Source organism: Clinocottus analis, unplaced genomic scaffold (assembly GCF_023055335.1).
Source record: "Clinocottus analis isolate CAN_PGR_092001 unplaced genomic scaffold, fCliAna1.0.p SCAF_18, whole genome shotgun sequence".
NCBI lineage: Eukaryota > Metazoa > Chordata > Actinopteri > Perciformes > Cottidae > Clinocottus > Clinocottus analis.
In genome coordinates, this window is record NW_027175909.1 from 10026903 (window position 1) to 10052312 (window position 25410).

Sequence of the window (25410 nt, forward strand, 5' to 3'; positions counted from 1 at the left end):
AAAACCTTGGCCTACAATTGTTTCTGTTTAGTCTACTTTAATGCGTGTGTGTGTACTTGTCCCTGTCTCTTATCGGATGGCGACTCAGACCGTTATCTTAAATGTATTAAATAGATTCTGTCTGAGAGAAGTCAACTTCTGTCAAGCTACTAAACGCTGCTAAACTTCATCTGCACACATTTGTTTATCCGTTTCTGACAAAACAATTGTCAACTATTTTCTCGAAGCAAGGTCACAATTCCCACTGATTAGCTCGTCCTCTTGTCGTTTGAGTTGTTCTAAAAATACTGTCAGCCACAGCTTGAGGAGCAGGGCCGACTCTCCTGGAGGTCTTTAACGACAAAATAAGAGTCAGACTACACGTGTGGTTTGAAGAGGACCTGCAGTACGTCTTCTGAACCGATGACGTGTTGTCAGAGGTTTGGAAACGAAGCGACTTAGAATTGATTACGGATGAAAAATCAAATGTCAAGCCCACACACAGTGTGCAAACACAACAGTGTGAGGTAAGGAATATATTACATACAGCTTTTATATATATATATGTAGTCTAAATCCCGTGGGCGTCTGTTATTTATTCTCCTGTCCTGTCTCTCCCGTTCAAGCCCCTGAACTCTCGGTGCCCCATTGTGATGGCGGGACATCCAGGTTTATTATCATTTTTCTCCAGCTTCACATTTAAAACATAATGATGACGACTTTTCAGAGGGGAGTTTAACACCAATCAGAACTTGAACAGATGGCGATCTGTCAGCCAGTGTTGAACAAATACAAAGGTTACAGAAACTGAGCAATCTCGGAGCATTTCCACCGTTCATATCAGCAGAAATCAGGAAAACCGCACCTGTATAGTGAAGCTTGCTTGTACCTTATTCTGCAATAACAAAACTCCCACAGACCCCACACACACACAGCCAATGGGTTTTTACATGAGGCTCTGATAGAAGATCTGGCTGCAGGCATAAGATGACCTGCTCTGCTTGTAGCTGGTTTTATTGTATTGGGCCCAGGAGCATATTCATTCTCTTTGTTTCTGCTTCCGTCATGACAATAGCACACTCAGGGCCTTTCACAGCAAAGGAGCCTTAGTAGTCAGAAGAAGGATCTGAGGCACAGGTGTTTTCAGAGGAGCAGCGTGGGAATGAGCACATTAGCATGACATCCTCCATTCAAACAGAAGGAACAGAAATGCATCCCTAAAATATCTTGCGAGACAAGAGAGAAGTGTTTTAACCGAGTGCTCTGTGGGTTTGGTTTCACATGCGTTTCCTCCCGAGGACACAAGTAAAGTGACTAAGATGTATAACATTAAATGTGACCGTGCAGAGGTGCATGCTGGTCCACGCAAGACACTCACATCGCCGGGATGAATGACACTCGGCGTTATTAAATCCCCCACAAACCACTGCAGTGGCAGAGCGGCCTCGGGGCTAATGAGGGCTTCCAGGAGCCTCCGTGACGCTTCTGCACTGACGCAGATGGGACAGTGTGTGTTAAGTGAGCTAGAGGTCATTCTCTTATCCCACGCCTCCCTCCTGTTTACACTCCCTCCTGTTTACACTTCCTGCTATATGTCAACTATAGCTTCATACAGGCGTGCATGTAGCAGAAAGAGAGAACTGTTTTAACAAAACAGTATTTCCCAGTATTATTTTTTCTCGGTCCCCACTTTTTTTTAAATGACAAACACAATTCTACAATTCGAGAAACCCAGATGACAAAGGCCACATCTACAGATTGTGAGATGAGCAAAAAAATTGCCCGTAAATTCATGTTGTTGGCCCTTTTTAATGCATTTCCACATAACTTGTGTTACCTTCAATAGGTGAACCAGCCATTTTGAAAACATATACGTTTGATAAAGCACAACTTTTTCTATGCACGTGTTCTTGAAAACATATACATATAAAGCCAAATGAATACAAGTAGTCTACAACCATCACAACAACACGAACATGCAGGCTCCCTCTTGTGGCTCAAAGATGTACTGCAGATATATATGTTAAATGAGGAAACTCTGTCAATTTATTCCGCGACCCAAACAAAATCATAACAATAAAATCGTAACAAAATCTCCTGCGACAAACCTGCGGGTGTCGAGAATAACTGATGTTTTGACTATGTGTAGATAACAATGGCATGTTTTGTTTTTCGATCCAGCATTAAAAACTTAAGACTAGACAGACACGTGTGAAATAATGATTTAAATCAGAGACAAGGCAACCATTTTGAAACTAGTGTCGATGACACCCAGAGCAGCTTAGTATTAATGGGGTCTAAAGTCAGAGCCAGAAGACATAGAACCACTAAATCACAGCTACACATTCAGTTACTGCGCATTTTAAAATGCAAGGATAGCGATTGCCTTAAAATGGCGAACAAATGTAAAAACCCTGATGCTGCATATAAGTATTCTTGGCTCCTCAGGAAGGTGATTTTTCATTTTAACTTAGAAACTGCTGAGGAGATGAGTCAAGGTCTTTTTTTTTTTTTTAAAGCATCATCGAGTGCAGAACTGTCCTCATTACGGCCGTTCAACGAGAGAATCAAAGAGAAATGATAAATCAAACCATGTCTGATGCTCAGCCTTACTAGGCTTTATGAACAGGGGTTCAGTGCACACGAGCTGGAGCAGAAAGAAGCCCCTTCCTCTGCGCTCCAGTGATTTGAGACTCTCTTTGCCGGTGCAAAGACTGGAGCATTTTCATCACTTCCGAAAAAGGGGAGGGGGAGACGCGGAGACAAGAAAGCTCAGTTTCTGTTTAGGAAAAAGAAATGGCCAAATTTCCATTGCCTCCCTTCTGAAAATAGGATAATATCCATAATCAATCACGACTGCAAAATAAGATGTTTTTTTTTCATCATGTGAAACATCGCAAATGACTTCTCAGTTTACAGATGAAGTCATCTGAGAAATCCCATTTTTGCAAACTCGCTGCACCGTCGCATCACTGTTTGAGCAGTGCACAAAACTGATGCATGTCACATGGAAGAAGTGGGAACTTGCTGCAGTAGCTATTGTTGTACTAATCACTACGGCATAGCCCGGCCCCTGGGAGGAAGGACCATCAATTACACGGAGCCAAATGCTGTTTGAGCAACAGATTTGTGTCGTTGTTTTGATGTTGAGGACAGTGTGCGTGAGTCATGTGTGCGTGCTGGACGACTTGAAGTTATGCAACAGCATCCCTCGGCCTGTTCTTTGAGCAAATAGCGTGGAGAACAAACAACATGATTTACGCAAAGCTGGCTGTCAGGGAGACTTGTTTACAAGGCTGCAGTTGCAAGTTACATGGCTGTGTTTACATATATCCGTGTATACGAGACTAGCAAAGCCTGAGTCAGCGGTCACAAAGTGATCAGCTCGTCGCATTAATCATGCCGTTACGCATGCTGCACTTTAACGAGCGTATCTGCACTCCCAACACAAGGTCACGTCTGAACAAGAGCGAGAGGAACGCTCTCTGCTCCAGCCGCAGACCAACAGAGACAAAGGAAGGAGTGACTACTGTGTTGAAACTGACACTCTGACCTGCAATGAGCACCGAGTGTTTCTTTCTTAATCAAGACAAACTGCACTGCAGTGGTGTGATTACTATTTCTGATGGGAGAGCAAACGCTGCCAGCACAAATGACTTGGAAGCTGCGCCGGGATGACTAATGAATGTTCAACTAACAAAGCATGAAATACAAGTATGTAGTAATCATAATGTACCATTTGTTAGACAGCGACACACAGCCGCGTTTATAGCTTATCTTTCCAGCCACCGTGCCGTCATTATGCACCATCTGTCAGTCTGCGCAAAGTTTTAATATCCACATAAATCAAGCATTTTGTATTTAGTTTTATTCGAAGGGAGGTGCACCATGAGATGTGGAAATTTCACAACTGCCTTGCGATGGCATGCCAAGCATGTCCCCACTGCTGCCAAATGCATTTCAATCAGGGAGAAACACGTTATGCCTGCAGTGTAAGCGCCCTTTGACCCTTGATGCCAGAAGTTATTGATTTGAACACATCTGCATACACTCAAACCTGCAACAGCATATGAATATGACACGCATCTGATACACCAGCAGACAGCATGCAGTACATAAAGGACCTTCTCCTTTATTATTTGACACAGCTGAATGGACCATGCTCCATAAATCGATAGCAAAAGAGCACGTGAGATAGAAAAAAAACCTTAATTCCCTCCTGAAACGTCCTGTCAATAAGAGCAGAATGTGATGAAACCACAAGTCTGCAATAAGCTCTCCTTTTGAATAATACATTTGCAGATTCTGTTCTGGTTCTCCCCTCACCACTCAGCCCTGTTCGACTCGCTCTCACACTCTCCTCCTCTTCCTCTACTCATCCTCCTCATCCCTCCCCTGGAATCCCTCCCATCTTTCCAACCTGCTCTGGCGATCCATATTCCCCATTCAATTTCCCCTCTTCCATTCTCGTTGCGTCCTTAAGGGACAGGCGTTCTCTGTTCAAAGCATGCTATTTCCTCCCTTCCTCAGATCTTGCTCCCTCCTACTAGAGAGGAGGCAATTGTCTGCAACGCAAAGTGATCTCACAAATTGGGACAGAAAAATGAGACAATTAGTTTATCCCCCTCCATTCGGCTCAACTCCGTCTTCCTGCTCTTGCGTGATGAGAAACCTAAAAGGAGAAACAGGACCGGGACGGAGAAATCTATCAATTGAAGCATGTCAGGGTTTCAAAACGATCTAAATGCACGCGTCAGCTGAGATGGTTTGTGAAAGCTTGAAAACGTGGGTGCGTGTTCTGGCTCCACACACTGCTGACTCCCGTGGCACCGGCCATGTGCTTGTGATTTGGCCCGTGAGTTCATGTTCTGCGGAGTGACTTCATCAGGCACTACGGCTTTGCTCGGATCATACTGTATCTGGTGTGGCTACAGAAAGTGTACGCTGGAGACAGAGAGGCTGCTGGGAAATCTCACACAAACCCTTTCAGTGGTATCATTTACAACTCTGAAATTGGATAATGGCCACGATGCACGCTGGCAAAGGCGTCAGTGGAGGAGCAAGACAACAATAAAAAAAAGTTTTTAAAGACTCTGCTTGCGTGAAAGAAAAGCGTGTTCACAGAAAAGCGGGTTTCGTCTTGAAGGGTTCCACATCAGTATGAGTGACACGAACGCTAATGTTCATCGCCATCACTGTCATTTCTCCACATGTTCTTAGTTAGACAAATTCAACTTTTGCACACAAACAACACTATCTCAGGGCTCCCAGGTGACAACAGGGGCCCACGGTGTAATGGGAGTGTATCTCACGACACAAAAACATTGACGCATCTTGCCCCTGCAGTTCACTCAGTTCAGGATTGCGTGTGTGTGTTTCTGTCTGTCAGTCAGCCTCTGGCTCCGGCCCACAGTGTGGGTTTAACCCAACGCTGCCGTGGCCGGGCTCCAAGGATAACGAGGTGCCTGAGGTTTAAACGCTGCAATGGAGAGAGGAGTGACATCACAGGCTGGTCTGTGGTCATCCGAAAGACACATGGCAGCCGGCGAAAGAAAACTACTGGTCCCGTTACATAGAGAGAGACACTGTATTCACGAACTGCTGAAAGCCAGCTGGGAATGTTTACGTTATTATGATTAATACGAGGTAATACCACTGCGTCGGGGCGAAGAACATGATTCTGGTGCCAGCTTTAATGCTCCCTGTAATATTCCACATGCACACGATTGACTCAGCAGCCGAGGTTATAAAGTAGTAACTGGAGAGTGGTGTAGATAAGTCTGCAGATCAATGAGTCCATCAAGAAGAAAGTATTAAATTGATTCATTCATTTGCTTTACTTGGAAAAAGGTGACTTTTGCTTGTATGAAGAGCCGTTCCTCACGTTCTGCACACATGTCAACTCAATACAAACAGATTCACCCATTGTACAGCAGTGTTTACACTCTGATTTTGACAGAAATTATCTGCAGTTTTGGCCTACGACTCGCTCCAGTTGGGGTTTAGAAGCACACTTTCTCTCCACTTCCCTACCCAGCACCCCTCAAGCTCCCCACATCACCAGCCTCACTCACTTTCCTGTCAGCCCACATCTGCTTTGTGTTACTGCTGGAGCCTCTGCTGTCGATTCAATTAGGCTCTTTTCTGTACAGGTCAAACTGAAAGGTACAGCATATACGTGCACACATACCAAAACACAGGCGAGTCGGAATCATATGGCTGAACAAGTAAGATCCTGCATGTACGATGTGAATCATATGACGACGTAGGGCTGCACAAGTCATAAACTTTATCAAAATCTTCACAAACGTCAAAATACCATTTCAGATCAATAATTGTGCTGCTGCAAAGATGTCTTTGATTACACATCGTGTTCTACAAACATGTTTGTAGTGTTTTTCAATGGAAATGAAAACGATTATGTAAAATATCTAATCTCTAATATGGCAAATTAGCTCACAATTTTAATAGTCAAAATAATTGCTATTAGTTATGTTTTTAAAAGTGCTCCTATAAACCCCATATACATTTATTTATTTAGATAATGCCATGCATGCTGCAGATTAGTGGACATACTAAATGCCTCTGTGTATTATTGTAATTAGAATAGTGACATTTTAGAGACTGATGGTGAAGTCCAATTCACAGTCTGCAAACAATGACTCAATAAAATGAAAGACAAACAAAGAATACAAATACTCCTCCTCCTGTTGCAGCATCCCAAAGGCTGTGGCTGACAACATCATTACACAGAGAGATACAAGGCCTGATGCACGAAAAAGATTAAATGACCCAGCACAACTTGGTATCCACAACCGTGCTTTGGGAAATCTGACACTCACATAAATAAATGCTTAAAATTATTTTCACTCATCACTCAAAACACTACGAACAAATTAAAAACTCTCAGCGGAAAGCAATCCGAGTAAACTAATGTTCCGCTGCGGAGGATCGGTGCTGATGTGACACGCGACTGCTCGAGCTGGAAATCAGTCAGCCCCTCAAAGAAGATTGTCCCTAAATAACAAGATGGAGTTTTGCTGCGAGCGCCGCTCTGTTTAATTATCCCCACAATCAGCAGCAGATGTTTCGTGGAAGGCGACGTGCCGACCAGTCGCCCTCCGAGGTATTCAAAGAGGGACAGACTTCAAACAGCTTTCCAAGGAAATTATTATTAACCAAGATGGCATCAGTGTCTATTGTGTAATCTTGATACTACAGTATCTCTCTCAGTGAATCTCCCGCACTCTCTACGAACACCAGCAGAAGCCATTTTTCTAAAGCTACAAACCCACCTGGGATAAACGCAGACTGTGAGATTTTCTCGTGATCAATCCTTAATGTGTTTTGTGCATTCAAAGCCACTCGCAACATTTTAAACACAGTTGGTGTTCAGTCACTGAAATGACTTTGCAATCCAGGCAGCATACTGTACAGCTCCTGATATTCACTCATTCAGGAGATTAAACAAAGCCGGAACCTTTTTTTTGTTTTTCATCTCCCAGAAGTTTTTGTTTCTCCATATCTGATTTTTCACCTCATTAAATTACCCACACCTGGCCATTCACAGAGGGCCTCGTGTGTGTGTGTGTAACAGACCAATGGGGTGTGAGGTAACCGAGTGCAGCAGCTGTACAGAAGCACTTTATCAGGACTGGTGACACACTGGGCTCTCTCATCCAATCTCTGATGCTCCTGCTGTGTGTGTGTTCACAACCAATCTTAAAACACTCCCACTGCGTTCCTCTCAGCCAATCACCTTGAGGCCCCGCTGACTAAATGGTAGGTCGTCTTGATTTATATTATATCTAAAAGAAACAAGACATGTAGTGACAAAGTAATATCTGTGTGTTTAGTCTTGTGTAACATACCTCAGTCTCTTGTAGTACTGTTTGACCTTTTCCAGTGAGGCAGCATTGATTTGGGCCTGGTATTCCTCCACTAACACATTGTCTCTGTAGTAGTAACCCTCCATACTCTCCAGCGCTAGAAGGGTGAAAGAAAAGAGTGAAGGATTAAGTGATAAAACCACTGCACATACTGTGCATCGACCTGCCAGGGTTTTTTAATAATCTATGAAGCAGCTTTCATCTCTGCACTACTTGCTGACTAAAATTTCCCAAACCAGGCTCACTGTACCTTGTGTGAAGAGCACAGGGTAGATTTTGATGCCTCCTCCGTTTCTCAGCCTGTGAGGCAGCTGAGAGAAGTAGAACCTCTCGAGGTGGAAGGAAACCTTCAAGGCCTGACGGGAGCCCTCCACCTGGTACGACATGGGCGTGTCTGCCAAGACAGGAGAGGAGAGGAGGCATTTTTTAAAGCTGAGTCCCCTTTTACATTGAATGTAGTGGTAGTAGCAATGATGAGACTATAACGATACAATGACAAAAGTCAAACGTCAGCTAAAAGCTTATACGTACTGGCCACCAGTGGCTCCCCTTCAAATTGCTGGAAGTAGAACGTGACCTTCTCCAGGTCAATTAAAGCCACCTGAGTGTCCTCCAACATGGCCTGCTCATCCGTCTGAAGAGAAAAAGACAGCACACTAGTAAGAGTGCCCTGGTGGAGAAAGATTACAGATCATATTCTGAGTAAAAGTAGTTCATTGATGACACAGCAGAGTCTGTTAACAGGTTTTGAGTACAACAGCATTGAAAGTCAAATGAAGCCTTTTTTGTTTTGTCTACAGAGATGTATTAAGTGTAATTAATTAGGGTGTGTGTGTGTGTGTGTGTGTGTGTGTGTGTGTGTGTGTGTGTGTGTTTGTCTTCTTTTTTATGGGAAGAAAAAAAGGCAGTATTGAACAGGAAACTACGCCGTTTGACTAACTATGTGAGAGGATGCTCACCTCACATACCCATCTGCAAACATGACAGTGTGTGTCTGCCTACATCTTTATCTGTGGGGTTGTTTGCTTGTTTGTTCAGTTCTCTGAATGTGTGCACATGTTTTTTTGTTTTTTTTTCACACATGCATTCAGCATCCTCACACGCAAACAAGCACATCTGCTCGTGGCCACAGCGATAGAGGCTCGAACATTTTGGATTGTGCCACTGCACTCCTCTGTCTGCTTCCTTCTTTCTGAGAAGGAAGCAGAGGGATAAACTGAGCAGCGGTGAAAGAGGATTGGGTCCTTTTTCTAAAGACCCATTTGAGATGGCCCGACATGTGACAGAGGGGACGACTGCCGTGTGTGGGCAAGTTTATCTTAAAGTGCGTCACATAAAGCCCCCCCCACACACACACACACACACACACACCTCCGTCCTCCTCACACACACACACAGCAGCCACAGCATCCCCAGTTCATCTCATGCTGCCTTTCAAGTGGTGCCCTGAAAAAAAAACGTGTTGTGATTTCACTGGAATCACCTGCAGGTACTGGTACCCGGTTTTGTTCCACAGGGACACTTGAAAGGGAAATCTCTTGAGAATTAAAAGGAAAAGAGGCAGACAGAGAGCGGCGTCAGTGCAGGAGGACTTGACGTAAGCCGCACGCCCGTCTAACCTCAATAAACACGCATTCAAAATACATGTTTGAAGCACTTCCTGTGTTTCTATTTCCCAGAGAAGATGATTAAAATAGAAACCAAATCTAAACACCTTATGCAAATATACAGTATAAAACAAAATCTATGTGGTTGATGATGCAAATTGCAGAAAAGAAACACTGGAAATAACAGTTTTAAAGAATATATTGCTGCTCTTTAGCTACTCAAATTTGAGTTTCAGCTTCTCCAACATGGTTGAAGGCAACTTTGAAATTATGAAAAAGGTCATATGTATCTCAGTGAGGTCACTGTGCGTGCTTAGCTCATAATGAACTCCTCACTAGATGGTCTTAAATTCATGAGGAGAAAAAAGTAGCCGGACACCAAAACTAAAGACTATTTGAGCCGGTTTCAAGTTTCAAGATTAATTACTCTCATGAATATAAAGTATTCAACATTAGGGGATTTCAAGGCTGTTTTACAATACAGAAGAGCCTTTGGGTGGCAAAACCTTTCCAAAATTGAGAGATTGCGTTTTATTACAGCTTTGATTACTGTCGGTTTAAACATTTCAAATCTAAAAGTCTTGTGTTTTGGGTTGTTGGCAGGTCGTGGATAATATTCTCAGCTCCAGATGATGGTGAAACTCTCTGTTTTCAGAGTACCATAAGAGGGAAGTCGCAGTGTGATCTGGCTCTGCAGAATCAGCGGCACACCTCAGCGATTCAGACCACATCCCTGCACAGTCACTGCGGGCAGACTGTGTATTAACTCAGCACATTTCAGAGATTGTTTTAGTGTCCGCCATGCAGCCTCGTCGTGGCATCTTCTGATTTATGATCTCGGTAGAGCCCATCTTGAATGCTTAAATATTCCTCACCATCATTTAATCAGAGAGCAGAACAAAAAACATTGAATATTGCATAATTCATGTTTTTGTAACCCAGTGATTGGTATAGTTTGATATACCATGGTGAAACATGTAATAAAAAGCCCTAATGTCATTTATAATGCAAATATATGCATGGTTGTAGCCATGTATTTAACTACAGCGTGGAAACCCATATGGTGATGAATGTCTGTTAAAGCAGATTAACTGAGAGCTGAGGCTGGCGTGGTGCGCACCAGATTGGGGGAGAGGAGAGACTGGAAGTGGAAGAGAAGCCCAGCGCTGGCGATCTGTTCCAGCCAACGGCGGCTGGCTTCCTGGGCCTCCTGAAGGTCCTGGGGGTCCGAGCTGTCCTGGTCTGACTCCCTGCCTACATTGTTGAACTGAGAGTAGACAGAAAATCACGAAAAGGTAGCGAGCAAGGACAAAGAATACAAACTAAACTATTTCGTAGGATGATGCCGCTTACTGTATTTCTTAACAACTCGTTAGTTTCTATATGTGAGTATGTTCAATGCCGGACAAAACATATGTGTAATGTACCTGATTGAGGACAGCCAATAGGTGCTCTGAGAAGGCGCACACAGCCGCAACTAGAGACTGACAGAACACCATATCGCGACGCAACTGGATCTCAGGGTCTAGAGCGGCAACACAGAGGACGTGAGGTTGAGAGGACAGCCGGAACCAAAATCACAAACGTACAAGAAAGTGAGAGGAATAGTCAACAAATAAATAAAAGAAGTAAAAACTTAGTGATATGAATAAAGTGAGTTTGTTCTGATAATCAAGAAGACCTTTTTGGTCAGACTCGATGCTGTGGCAAGCTTTCAGTAAGGTGACAAAAAGTCGTGGCTGCTTTTAAAAATATATATATATCTGCAGGGTATTAAATATTGTAACGGGAAAAAAATAAGATAAAATGACAGGTGTGGCCAAGGGGAAAATAATTGCTGCCATCATTTCCTGAGAAATAGGTCCCAGGAAAAAGTTCAGCAGAGTTAAAAATGAGTTTGTGAACCCCTTAGAAATTAATAATGTGTCATGAGGCATGACTGCTTACTTTTTGACATCATTAATCCATTGCACCATAACCTCAGCCTTTTCTACTTTTTCTTATTTTTCATATTTCCTAGAGGTTTGTAAAGGGACAAACATTTTATTTAATTAGCATTGTTTCTATTATGGATATACAGTCTTCCCCCTCTTGTTTCTTTGTTCACCATTATTTTGAATTTTCTTTCTTTTGTTGTTGCAAAACAGAGTTTCAGTCCGTACTGTTTTCTGTATTTCTGTAGTGGAAGAGGAGAGTGAGACAAACCTGTATACTGTAGTAAGACCAAAAGCAGCCGTGTCTTCACCTCTGAAAAAAACAAACAAATGAAAGCAATCCAGTGAAGCACTGAGCAATAATATTATATCAACTCATAGAGCCTTTCTCCTCGACTGCAATAGTATGACCTACACTATAAACTCAACCCCTTAGAGTCATGAGTAGGCCATTGCTGTATAACTCTTCTGCTCCACAGCAGTTTATCTTCACATATAAGAAAAAAACAGCCACGAGCAAAGATAATAACATAAATCCACATTTGTTTATAGTCATATCAGAGCAGTGGGAAGCTTGGCAGGACGCTGCACTGCATGAAAAAGTCATCAAGGGGAGAGCTAGAAAAAGTGGTGTACACAAGCCAAGCACATTAATATTAACTTATTTATACTCTCTCGTTTGTGACCGCCAGCTCGCCTTTCCCAGGAGTGACATGTGACCTCGGCTCTGGGCTGTTTGTAGTGCATTTGCTGGGGTGTGTCTCTGTGTATGTTTGTCTGTGTGTACACATGTCTGTATGTGTCTGGGTGGTCAATCTGTCTGCTGACAAACACAAAAACGTACACTAAATGAAGCTAAACTTCCTACCTGAATTGATAAAAGACGTCAAATAGAATCAAGGGAATCTTAAAGAGTGCAGCTCTTTGCTTGTGTAACTTGCTAGTTTTCAGCTCTAGCTATGTGGCCCTAATTTCACGTATCTCATGATGGATTTAGGTTTAAAGAGAGCAGTTAGCGGTCTGGGACTGCCTATACCCGAACAACTGTAACAGGCTATTATTGCAACCAATAAATATGATGAGGCGCACTGGGGAATTGGTCAAGTTCACATTACCTCCCAGGCCTGGCATTCTTTTCCATGATAAATACGATACGTGGCTGTGTGAGCACATCAGCCTCAGGCCCCAAACATTGTAAGCACAGTAATATGTGTTAACACTAGAACCGCCAAGGGGTCATTTTCCCCCTCTGGCGGTTTCTATTACACATAACTCTAGGAAAATAAAACCCCTCTCTCAGGTCATGACTTTTCCTCAATGGGTTTAATTATCATCTGGGGAATTATAAGGGAAAGATAATGTATACCTAGAGCCAAAGAGAGGTATCTCTTAACCCTCATAAAAACTGCTGTATAATGTGCGCTCAACATTCTGACCTTAGTGAAGATAGAGAGAAACAATCTTATGATTTCATCTTCCTTAATGATCTTCATCTAGGCAACCGCATAGCAAGCCTATTGTGGAAAAGGCTTCTGATAAGCAGACTATCATGTCACATGCTAGAATAAGATGGATAGATTGTGGATTTGGAAACTTAAATTGGAGCTGAAGATGGTTGGATGTCCAAGAAGAGAGAAAGAGAGACAGAGAGTTAGATAGAGAGAGAGGAGAGAAATTAATTGTGCTGACGTTGTTGCAGCAGAGAGGAGAGAAACGACCCTCCCGGTGGTTCAAGTGTTCACAATGTCTTTAAGCAAAACACTCACCCTCAACGTATTTAGCGATGGTCTGTGTGAGGGTCTGAACGCTGCTGGGAAGGTTCCAGGGATCCTGCTTGACATGAAGACGCAGCTTTTTGGTGCAGTTCACCTTCGGGTCCATCTCCTGCTGAAACTCTGACAGAGACACACACACACACACACACACACACACACACACACACACACACACACACACACACACAGAGAGAGAGTTAGCAAAGGCTGAGCAAAGTTCTATTATGTATGCGTGTCTTCTGGAAGGTAAAGTTTGCATTGCGAGGCAGTGCATGACAAACTACCTTCTGTCCCTATCTGAGTGAGGAAAGAGAGAAACGATCGTGTTATTGCATTCCTCCTCCTCTGATGCATCTTCCTTAATGATCTTCATCTTCAAGACACATTCTCTCTGTCTTATCTCCTCTCTCCTCGTCTCAAGCCAGCTAACTTTTCAGATGTTTATTGGAATCATAAAATTTCCCTTACTTTGCGAAAGCAGTTCAAAAAGATAAAAGTCTTTAGAAGTACGCAATAAATTATTTACTAGATTGATTATTCAGAAGACAAATATTTCAGCGAAAATGATAATAAAAAAGGAAGACATATTCTAATAAATTAATACACTCTTCTTTGTTTTACTCCTGCTCACACCATCTTTCACTTTCCATCCTTTGTTTATGTTCTAAATCTAATCTTTCTTGTCTTCGCAGAGTAAAAGTCAATCGGTCAATTTGATGTAACCTCTTTAAAATGGATGGAAAGGCTTGAAATAAAGTTTACTTTGGAGATGAAAGAAGAGATCTGAGATAGAAAGGTGGCTGTTTAATAGTGTGTGTGTGTGCGTGTGTGTGTGTTTGTTTGTTTGTGTGTATTTCCCACTATACCTTGAATAAAGAAAGTAGCACTTTAGTACCACTTAGTTATAACACTTTGTAGTTTAACTTTATTGATGAAATTGTACTTTCTTGATTCTAGTTGTTCTGAGTTTGTATTCATGGTTGAACAAACTTATTGTAAGTCACTTTGGATAAAAGCGTCAGCGAAATTAAATGTAATGTGCGGGGGCAAAGTGAGAGCCAAAGAAAAATTGCGAGACTACGAACTAAATGGAGAAAATGAGAGAAAACTACCAACATGGCGGATGTAGTCGCGTACGTGATTACGCAACGCAAAACTACAGATATGGTAGCGAGGCCTCGAATATCTATTGGAGTAATGAGACACACAATAAAGGTTGCATTAATACGTTTGCATAAGTAGATGATCTGATAACTTCTTTCATCAGTAATTTTGTGTCTATTAATTGTTTTTCATTTTTGTTTTCAATTTCGTTGTTGTTTTCTAGAAGATGATGTGTGTGTTTTTTGTTAATTCGGAAAATAATATGTGTGTGTACGTGTGTGTGTGTGTGTGTGTGTGTGTGTGTGTGTGTGTGTGAGTTTGTGTGTGCGTGTGTGTGTGTGTGTTTGTGTGTCTGTGTGTTTGTGTGTGTGTGTGTGTGCAGAAATGCTCCACTTGTTAGATAATCCTATTTGTTCTGTTATCAACCACACACATTACTGGAATGAAGATGGATCAGCTCTGATCAAGGCCTTCATGTCCCTCCTGAGGGCATTTATGCACACACACACACACACACACACATACACACACACACACACACACACACACAAGCAGACCTATTTTCAGTTCAAGCATATCTGCGCTCATTTCAAGACGGCCTGAGATGAGAAGGGAGCTTGTGTGTGCCAATTGGGTCGGGGTGTTTGGAAGCTTTACAAAACAGAATAAATGTGTAATCTGCTCTTCTGCTTTAAGTGCCCATCACACTCTGTTAAAGTCACATTCAAGGACATAAAATAATCATTTTTTTTCATGTAAAATAAAGAAATCCTTAATTGTAACCACCAAAATACAAAACATCAAGTCATTTTTTGCGGAAAATCTGGGAACACTTTGCGCCGCTACTTACAAAAAGAAGAAAGAAAACAATTGTTGCTTTCGAGCGTAGTTTTCTTGCTATCTAATCTTTAAAAAAAAAAGGCCTGAGTCATGTGAGCAGAGTTCCGCGAAACATGAAACGGCCCCGTAAGTTTACATTTTTAGTGGGAAATGATAAGAATTTAGCCCCTTGCAGTAACATTTCCACCATTTTCATGTGAGAGATAACATGCAACAAAAGACAGCTGAGGTGAAACACAGAGGCCAAAAGAAGGTCAGGTGGCAAATGACACACAGTAAAAACTAAATGATCCGATAACGCTCAACAACAAGAGTTGTTAAAGGGTCACATTTTCCTTTGACTGCTAAGTCGCACTACAATAACTGTGAAGTGGAGATGAGTACGCAACTAAGTGGGGCTGTTTCAACACTATGAAGTGCTTCAGAGTGAAGGGCATTGGGATAGCTGGAGGGGAAAAGAAGCAAAAGAGACGAAAAAAATTGATGGGACAATACTTTCCCCAAGTTTCTACTATCCCATCTGTGTATACACTCACACACGTTACACAACAGGAAGTTGCAACCACTATGCGCAGGCGGCCGTGACATTTTCAGCATGTGTTCTGTTTTCTCTCAGTATCGGTGCTGGTTGGGAGTTTCTCCAATATTATCTTTCTTCTTTCAGGCGCACTGTGCAGCCCAGCAAGGTCCAGGAAGCACAGCTACACCATAAAAAAAAAAAAAAAAACATGCCTCACAGCGAAGAAAGTGAGACATTTTGCAAGGAAAATATGACAGAAAGGTCCACTTTTAAATGTCTTGCTCAAAAGGTTAGACTACTGTGTCATGTGACATGTGGTAAAAGATGCAGAGAAATTAGTGTTTCAGAGCCAGGAGCACATCCCAGTCCCGGTGCTTTACCTTGTAATCCTCTTCCAGGTGTGAAGCACTTTGTCTGCTCGAAGGCCCGAGCCACCATTGCTCCTCTCAGCATGCTGGTGATGGAGTCCACCTGAAAAGAGCACAAGTGTCAAGCAGGTGCACTAACATTATACACATTATACACTTTCCCATAAAGCCAGTATCAAAAGTGTGTGCAATGAAGCACAAACTACTACCCAAACATAACAACACCTGTGTCTCTCGCTCTCAATGTAACACACACACACACACACACAATCCCACAGAGCAATGAATACAATTTGCTTTGCAGTGTGTAAACAAAGATGGGGAAACTGCTCTACAATAAAACAAATGACAGGAAGCAGCACAAAAGTGCAGACACAGCAAAGCATTTATTTTCTGCTTTTCCACTGCCGATGGAGACGTCCTCCGAAAACTTTTTGTTGATGTTGTATGCATAATCAGATATGGTCAACCTTTCCTTTCAAAGGTCTCAGGAAGGTCATGGGTCAGCTTAAGGCTGTCGGGGTTTCAACTTCGTGAGCACAAGTCCAAAAAAACCCCACACAAATCTATGAAACTGCACAAGTTTCTCCTTAACAAGATAACAGAAAAGTTAAGTATTTATATTAAGGATCAATAACATATATTATGATTTAAAATGTTTATCTGCAAGAGAGAAAACTGAAAAACTAGATTCAAGGACAAGAACTGCAGACAGTGAAAAGTCAGTTTCTAAGGTTTTCCACTCATAAGTCAAATCAATCACATCTGCACAGATGTTTATCTGACCCACCTGGCTAAACAGATGTTCAAGGAAGCTGTGAAGTTTCTTCTGCTTCTCGTGGGACAGCCACACACTGGAGGGCATCTCATCTCCTGCAGAGGGGCAGTTACAACTGGTCAGCATTAGTTCACTAACCGTATGAAACACATTTTGCTGTGCGTCGTCTTAATCCATCAACACTTATTCGACGGCGAACGACAAATCCGGCGCGTGTGCCTGTTTATTGTCTTTGTTTCAACTGTCAGCTTTCATGATGAAGAACAAGGGGTGATATCTGACATCCCCTAAAGCTGTAACGTGTGTGTGGCGGTGTGACAGAGACGTTGTGAGACACAGAGGGGAAAGAACACTTGACAGGATACACAGCTGCAGGAGATGGGAATGACATTTCCAGCTGAGATGTGTGGCCAAACGCCTGACAAAACCAATTACAATCAACTTAAAGTGCTTTTGCTCATGTCTTCTGGAAGGCGTAATCATGCAGTTAGATTGTTATCATGGCCTGCCATTGACTTGACTAATTTGCCACATTGTGGTTGATAGAACTTTGATTCTGTATCAATGGGCAGATGTTATGTTATGTGGTAAGTTAATTACAACTACTGGGTGATGAAGAGGAACGCTCATGCCCGCTGTGTTGCATTTGTGTACCTGAGTCCATCTCGTCGCTGTGAACGTAGGAGCTGCAGTGGCTGCTACAGATACTAGTGAAGGAGGCAATGGAGTTCCTGTTGCTATTACAGTCACTGAAAAAGAAACAGGATGTTAAACCTCAAGGAGAAAGTGTACAGTCGTCAGTTCTATGATATGGCATCGTATAGTATTGTATATGTGGCTTGTGTCCCCACACTTCACTTTGCTTTTACCTGTATGAATCTCTATTGCTGATTGTGTCGTGTCCTGAATCCTCCTGCTCGTCGCCTGCTACATTAAAACACACTTTCTTTCCGTTCCGCTCCCCTTTCTCTCCCTCACTCTCTGCCGATATGTAGCTCTCCTGGGTCCTCGTTTCTGACGCTGGAGGATGGGTGATAGAGGATAAGAGGCTGGTGGAGAGAAGAAAAACAAGGAGGGAGAGGATAGCAGTGAGACAGAGAGCAGGGATTACTTAGAACAGCTATGACATTTGACACAGCAGGATGGAAACAGCTTCCTTGATCACACAAACGCGACACAGGAAGCTTCTGAATGTGTCCCAGCAGTGTGGCAAACACAGTGTGTACAGTATGTGCGTACTGTACTGTACTGTACTTGTGCGTGGGCTCCAACAGCTGACTGACTGTGACAAAACAAAATTCCAACCTGTTTGCGCTTGGCTTCCGCACAACAGCTTCAGATGGTGAGGGATCCACGTAGTATTAATAGGTTCAAACATGCAGCAGAGTACAGCTGTGTCAACACGCTGCAAAGATCAGCTCCCCTCTCACTGGTACAGCTGGCCTGTATTCTATCAGACGGCTATCAGAAGAGCAGGAAGAAGCCGGCCAGGATATTTTCACAGTTGCATCGACACATGTTGGCATTTAAAGCCATATTCCAATAAATGCTTGGCTCGGACTTTTTGGGGGGTTTTAATCTCTCTCCGCTCACGCACTCTGACACGCGATGTCTGTTTACATTTCGGCCTCATTTTAATTTGTGTCCACTTACATTTTCCATTGTGTCATAACATCGGCCTGAAGGAAGTAGCAGAGCGGAGGCAGTGGAAAGGGGCTCCTTGAAGCCACTCAGTGCTACATGAAATAAACAACCTGTCTGCCTTGTTCTCCCCAAATGCATCTGAGATTTTTTATGCCTCTTCGTGATATTTTACACCTCTCCTTTCCGCTCATTCCTCTCTCTCTCTCTCCATTGACCCCCTTTCTACCCATTCACTGGGCTGACTGGGCCACAGAGATGCCCTCATTACGGTCCACTCCAGGAGCCCCCACAATGCCCCTCCAAAGCAGAGAGGCATTCCATTGCCATGGAGAAGCTCTCCAGGCTCTGTGATTGGCTATTGGTTAATAAAGAAGTGAGCACAGTTTGGGGCCTTTGGGGCACAAACTATCGGAGGGAGCAAGGGAGAATAACAATGATTGGATCAGAGAGGGGACTTCGACCGAGAGAGGAAGAGCAGAAAAAAACAGAACGCGAGAGAAGGCCAAAGTACACCACTGCTTATCGCGAGCAATCAGAAAGATCTCTTAATCTCCCGCAGGAAGCTCTTTAACCCACTTCGACACATTAAACCATTAGACATCAATTGGCTTTTTTAATGCCGCATCTATAAGTGCATCCGCGTTACAAAGCTCCACATCAGGCAGTGTCTTGATATGTGCATGCTTTGATCCACACTGAGGTAAATAAGTCATGAGACCCTGTAGCGCAGAAACTGCTGCCAATCAGGACGCTATCAATGATGTGCACAGAATAAGGAAAGTGTATTTAAATGGAGGAGGAAATCCAGGAAGGGAGGAGGTCCTGATATAAAGCAAGCCTTTGTGAGAGGCACGTCCTCACACAGCTGTGACCCTTAATCTGTGGCTCCCGAGACAAAGGTTCACAGGTCGCCGTCTCAAAATGGATTTCTCCAGAATCGGCCAAGAAATTATGTAACGTCTTTTTATGTCATGTTTTCTTTTCCTCAATTACTTGAGGATACTTCTTATTTCTGACTAGAATACTGTAGACTTCCTCTCCTGACTTTGGGTTCGGAACCAGGAGGGTTTGCATTCGACATCACGCCCAGAAGAGCCCTCATGAATATGGCCACTTCAGTTCATCATTACATCATTAGGAAGCTGTGCTGTCAAAGTTACACACACCCAGTACAGAAAGAGACAAGGAGAGTGAAGAATGTCTGCGTTGAAGTGTGCAGGCGGATGTGTAGAAAGCCAGTCATCAAGGAAATGAGACAGGACAAAGAGGCACAGCAATAAAAGAGCGCTATGAGAGGAATGTAGCAGCGCATGTAGCGTAGTAGTCGTGACCCCGAGCCCGTCGACGAACAGGTTAATATGCAAACTAACATAATGAAGTGCTCGGGGGTGTTGAACACACCCACGGAGGTCAGAGCAAAGCCTCCAGACTGCAGCAACAAGCTACACAACCCGTATTAGTTCCACTCCTGTGAAACACTCAAGCCCACCACCACAGCTCACTCCTAACAAGCTCCTGAAGTGTGCGTGTGCGTCCGCATGTTTAAACAGATAGCGGAGGGTAGAGGTCATTATCTCTTCACTCGCTGTGTCTCGGACCATTTGAAAGCTTGTGGATACGATTCCACTAATTGGCACGGACAGGAGCGTTACAAAATGTGTCCAGACTCCGGCATTAGAGCCCTGCTGTGGACTCCACTCATTATTACCACAGCTACATAAGGTGGCGGCTACGCTCCATCAATCGACTTTTAATTCACCCAATGCTGCCGCCTTGAGAAGACATATGACTAAATTAATCTAATGATCATCTGAAGATTCATAAGACATACGAAGTCAGCTGTCCAATAATAACCAACTGCTGTTGGGGAAATCTGAGTAAAGTTTATTTTTTAAGTCATCTAAAAATGAGGTGCGATCATCATTTTTAGAGGTTTTACACACATACGTAAGTGTGTGTGTGTGTGTTTTGAGTACTGTGCATGCATATGTCAGTGGTCCATTGTTGGTTAATGCCATTTCCAGAGGGCACCTGGCCTAATGACACACCCTCTACATCATAGAGATTGTATTTCCTGTTTAGGGGTTGGGGGAAGTAGAACTGGAGCAGTGTTTCCCATTTTCTTTCCATGGCCTTGTGTGCCTCAAAACAATCAACCCGGCAACAGTGTTGAACACAGAGTCCAACCAGGAAATACTGATCCAACACACACATTCCATATCAGGTTTAAAATCCAGAGCATAAATGAAGCGCGGGCATACCTTTGTGCACAAATTGTGCAGACGCATGGTTGAGAAAACCACCAAAATAACTTGTTTCTGTTCTTTTTAATTTCCTTCCGTTTCTCTCGCTCTCTCTACCTCACACACACGCACACGCACACACACACACGCGCACACGCACACACACACAGGTGCTAGAGTAATGACCAAAGTGTATGGCCGCCAAGTGCCAGATGCGGTGCGTTGACCAAGCAAGCTGCTAAAGTTACAGAGTGTTATATGAGGCAATCTGGTTTCAAAGGGAATTTCCAATCAAGTGGAACAGAATGGTTGGGAGGGTGTCTTATGTCGTCATAAACAACAAGAGTTACCTCCTTGCGGCTGTGTGCCTCCTCTAAGAAGTCCAGTTTCAGTTTAAACACGTATCTGTCCGAAATATCATCACTTTTACACATTTGTGTGAAATGTCCTTGCCTCGGGCCGCGGCTGCCGCGGACACATTAAAAGTGTTTTGAGGGATTTCCAAAAGAAATATCAATTTCACCATTTGTTTCTCAATTTGTGAGAAATCTGTTCTGATAGATAAATCTCCAACTTTAAGGAACTTAAGGAAAAGTAACACTGTGACTCACAATTTTCATGCGATGGTACATATGAGATCATAAACATGTGTTGCTTGTGTGTCTGTGTGCGTGTGGTACATACGTTGTATATACACTATGTACATAAAGCCACTCACTCATGAATATGGGCACCGTGCGTCTCCATCTCCTTGACAGTCATGGTGAGTTTGTAGAGGAGTTTCTGGTAAGAGTCCAGCGTGAGCAGGTCTTCCTCTCTTAACAGGAAGCGCAGGCCGTGACCCTCCGTCCTGCCCACGCTGTGACCTGATGGTGCGGCCATTGTGGTGATGGTATGCTGGACATTAACCATGGGGTTTAGTTTACCTGAGGCAACACAAACATGTCAGGAAAAGTAAGAAAGAAAGAACAGATTAATCAGCATTATTCTACTGCGCAGCTGTTCCTCATGCAGCCGGTCCTCTCTCACCCTGCTCAGCACTGCTGCGTGCTCCCTTCTCCAGCGTGTTCTTCCTGTTGTCCAGCTGCACACCGAAGGCACTACCCAGAGAGGTGGTGGTCTTTGGGTAGGACACCTCCATCACGTTGATATGACAGTTTGTGGGGCAGAAGTCGCTGCTATGGAGGGGCGACACCTTGGCTTTCGCCTGCTTAAAGGTGGGCCACGCTCGGTTCTTCAGGACCCGTGCAAACTGTCATACGGTAGAAAAAGAGACATGTGTGTGGTTTAGAGATAAGGCATGCTTCCTTTAATGTGGTTGGTAAAGTGAACAGATAAGTTGATACAAATATTGGGAGAGATCTTTGCACAATAAAGGTATATACTGCAGATAATGCTGTCCTATGATATTGGCCTGTATGTTTATAATTAATAGTAATTAAGCGTGGGTAATGAGTTGTCATTTTAATTCTAGATGATGCTTCACAAGTCCGAATTTCAGCATTATTTCGCTGACGTGTGCTTCACCAGCACAAGAATAAAAGGCTCTATGTGAAACACGCCAAAGGATGTCTGTAAACTAAATGTACCGTTTTGTTTTATAGACATGACAGATGGCGCTATGAGAAAAAAACAAACTCACATAACTGTACATTTCCTACATTCTTCATCTTTTATGTGGCTGTTAAAATCTTTAACCCAAAAGGAAAGATCCAAGACAGACACATGACATTGCTCGCATAAGTGATGGACTCCTGACTTCAACATGAACGGTTATTATTTTAATTCATGTCAATGTAATTAAACTCATATCCTCAAGTTATGAGATTAGAAGATGAAGTGATTTTATCATTTGATTAATTTAATCTGGGTACATTCACGTTTTCAATTTGTTGTGGAGGAACTGTTTATTTTCATCATTGTTCTGATCAGATAAGTTACCAACACATGGATCATGTATACATTGTGAAATGAGAAATATCTTCCCAGGTGGCTTAATGCTAGAGCCATGTTCAACTCCATGCAACCCTGCTCTGCAAGGAAACTTTCTGTATGTTCCACCAGATCGCATCTCCATGCAAACCTCAAGGGAGCCCGACGGACTGCTTGATCCAAAAGAGCTGATATAAAATATCACAAGCACATTTTTTTTTTCTGTGCAACATTTGGTCACACTGTCCTTGAACCCTCCATCACAGGGCCTGCATCCTGTCTTGGACGTTACACGGCAGATGGTATAATCCACCGGATCACTTTTTAGCAACTTGGGCTGTCAAGCAACATAAGCATAACATAATGTGTATGTCAGCCAAGGAACTTAAACCAAACATGTCTTCCCGGGTCTCTCAGAGAGCTGGAGTAAGAAGCCTCTGCTCCGAGCGGGATGATATGCTCCAGATGGACCACGAGCTGACCTTCTCTTGAGTCTGAGGAGTCTCACCACATTTCTCGTCTCCAGAGGTTTGGGGACATTTATTTCCAGGCCTGAGGTTAACATCTCTCTGTTCTTTCTTTCTGTCTCTGTCATCCCTCTTTCATCCTTCCTCTCTCTCATTTCTCCCTCCTGCTTTTCACTATTAACCCCCACCTCTTTTTCCCTCTTTGGGTCTGAAAAAGAATGCTCCAGTGCAGGAGAAGATCTTACACAACAAAAGTCCCGAATGTGCCTGTGCATGGCTATTTATAAGTGACTGGTAATTAATCCAAGCCAAGTCTAATGTTGAGTCAGATCTTTTCCTTTTTACCCTCTCACGCACTTTTGCACACAATGGGATGTGAGGCCTATAGACACATGCTTACAGATGTGAATGAAAAGTGATGAAAATACTATGGCTCCATGAACAACCAGCTGCAACCTAATTACAAACACCAGATAATATGACACATTGCACACACATTCCCAAAGTTGACAGAAATGACAGACATCTTGGATAAACGTTTCATCTTCAGTCTCAGTTCAGTGACAACTGATTACATGTGACACTACCGATGACACTTGTGTTTGCGGTGTGTCATTGGTTTGATGCACTCTGACATGTTAATGTCTGTGCCGTGGCAAAACAAGCATCCATCTATGTCTTGTGTACATTTGCAGTGTGATTTTCTGAACGCTCTTTTTAGATGGATAGATAGATCTATACTTTATTCATCACCAGGGGGAAATTTGTTGAACACATGTAAAGGACTTTTTTCAAATTTCACTCAGTGTGCGGTGTCGGTCATTATAAAACTTTTAACACAACGGTTGTTGAATTATTCAGCAGGATTTACACTTTCTTTTAGGAAAAGACATTGTGGAACCACTCAGCTAAATCTATGTAATAGTGGTGTTTCTACACTCGCTGCATCCTGTGTCTCTTGCAGACGACAGAGTACATTTTCATAGTTCCACGGTGCTTAATAAAACATACATATGCAGTTCCAGAGCAGAGAGTGTGATGAAGAGCCTCCTCATTACCTTTCTGTAGTTGGTAATACGCCGGTTGATGTGCTCCACCCTCTCACCACACATGGCACTGAAGCGTACCTGCAGCTCCTGTGGGATCACATCACAGCTGGAACTCAACCTGCCACACATCTGCACCAGCGTGTCATCATTACGCGCCAGCGCCTCCAGGATCTGGTCAGAGAAAGGGCAAACGAAGGCAGCGATGATTAACTGATACTCAAATGCCTCGAAACATGCCTTCTGGTACCAACAGTGTCATGTAAATAAATTACCACGCTTTTCTTTAAATTGGAAAAGAAAATAGAATTTGGCTGGAGAGTGTATTATTCTACAGCGTTTCATGAGCAGTTAAACCAGTATATAAAATCGCCATATGTTATTCATAAATCCATGGAGATAATAACCCCATATTATGGTACATATGCTGTACGTATGTCAACTCTATCTTTCCAGATCAGAGATTAGATATGAAGAGGATGAGAGACGCACATCTTGCAGGCGTCTTAATGAGGAGCCCAGTGGAGGAGGGAGAAAAGCAGGGGAGGAAATGTAACAGCAGGAAGAGACTGAAGCACAAGAAAACCCATGTGCCCCCACAGCGTTCCCAATATTACAATTCAACATCACACAGATCTCAGAGGACATCTGGGGCAGATGGTTACAATAATGCTAAAATCACTTTCACTTTGGAGTAATGGGGAATCGACTTATAGTCGGAAGAGATATGGCAAGCTTTCCATCGGTGCATGTCATTGGGTTTCGTTTAAGACGCTTTTTAAAGACGTTACAGCACGAGGGCTGTAAATCTGGAAATGAAACTAACTTGCGATCTCTGCTAATTCACCACGAATAAGAGACGTTGTTCATCATTGGTTATCAGGCCGAACGATGCTGCAAACTGCTCTTTATTTTCCACACCAGCATGTGTGCATCGATGTCGGAGTGAATCTTCTTTCCTCCGCGTATCTTAAATCAATAAAGATCATTCTGTGAACGTCACTGGTGGGATGCAAAAAGCATTCACTTAACACAGCTGGGAACGAAGAGGACTAAATAAAGCTGTCAGTTTTAACAAGCATCAAGCCCTTAAATCTACGCAAGAGGGCTGTTGGCTGGATCCGTCTGTGTCAAAGTATTCACAACACAAACAATTACATGAGGAAATTTGTGACATTTCAAACTTAGAGAAAAATGTCAGGACAAAGTTCATCTCAATTATCAGTTAGAAATTTGATAAATTACAAATGAGACTGAGATTTCACTTTCATCCAAATAAAGAGA

General features: G+C 43.0%; 1 protein-coding gene across 1 annotated transcript in view; it reads right to left on the bottom strand.

Annotated features, from left to right (window-relative positions):
* prex2 (phosphatidylinositol-3,4,5-trisphosphate-dependent Rac exchange factor 2) overlaps positions 1 to 25410 on the bottom strand; it is an 81448-nt gene that overhangs the window by 11058 nt on the left and 44980 nt on the right. Inside the window, exons 23-36 of the mRNA XM_068581963.1 lie at positions 24139 to 24300; positions 21711 to 21933; positions 21400 to 21607; positions 17664 to 17843; positions 17449 to 17543; positions 16807 to 16889; positions 16029 to 16119; positions 13176 to 13304; positions 11681 to 11722; positions 10903 to 11000; positions 10596 to 10742; positions 8400 to 8502; positions 8119 to 8262; positions 7851 to 7965 (exon numbers count right to left, since the gene is read on the bottom strand). Coding sequence (XP_068438064.1) covers positions 7851 to 7965; positions 8119 to 8262; positions 8400 to 8502; positions 10596 to 10742; positions 10903 to 11000; positions 11681 to 11722; positions 13176 to 13304; positions 16029 to 16119; positions 16807 to 16889; positions 17449 to 17543; positions 17664 to 17843; positions 21400 to 21607; positions 21711 to 21933; positions 24139 to 24300 — 1820 coding nt within the window. The remainder of the gene's footprint in view (positions 1 to 7850; positions 7966 to 8118; positions 8263 to 8399; positions 8503 to 10595; positions 10743 to 10902; positions 11001 to 11680; positions 11723 to 13175; positions 13305 to 16028; positions 16120 to 16806; positions 16890 to 17448; positions 17544 to 17663; positions 17844 to 21399; positions 21608 to 21710; positions 21934 to 24138; positions 24301 to 25410) is intronic.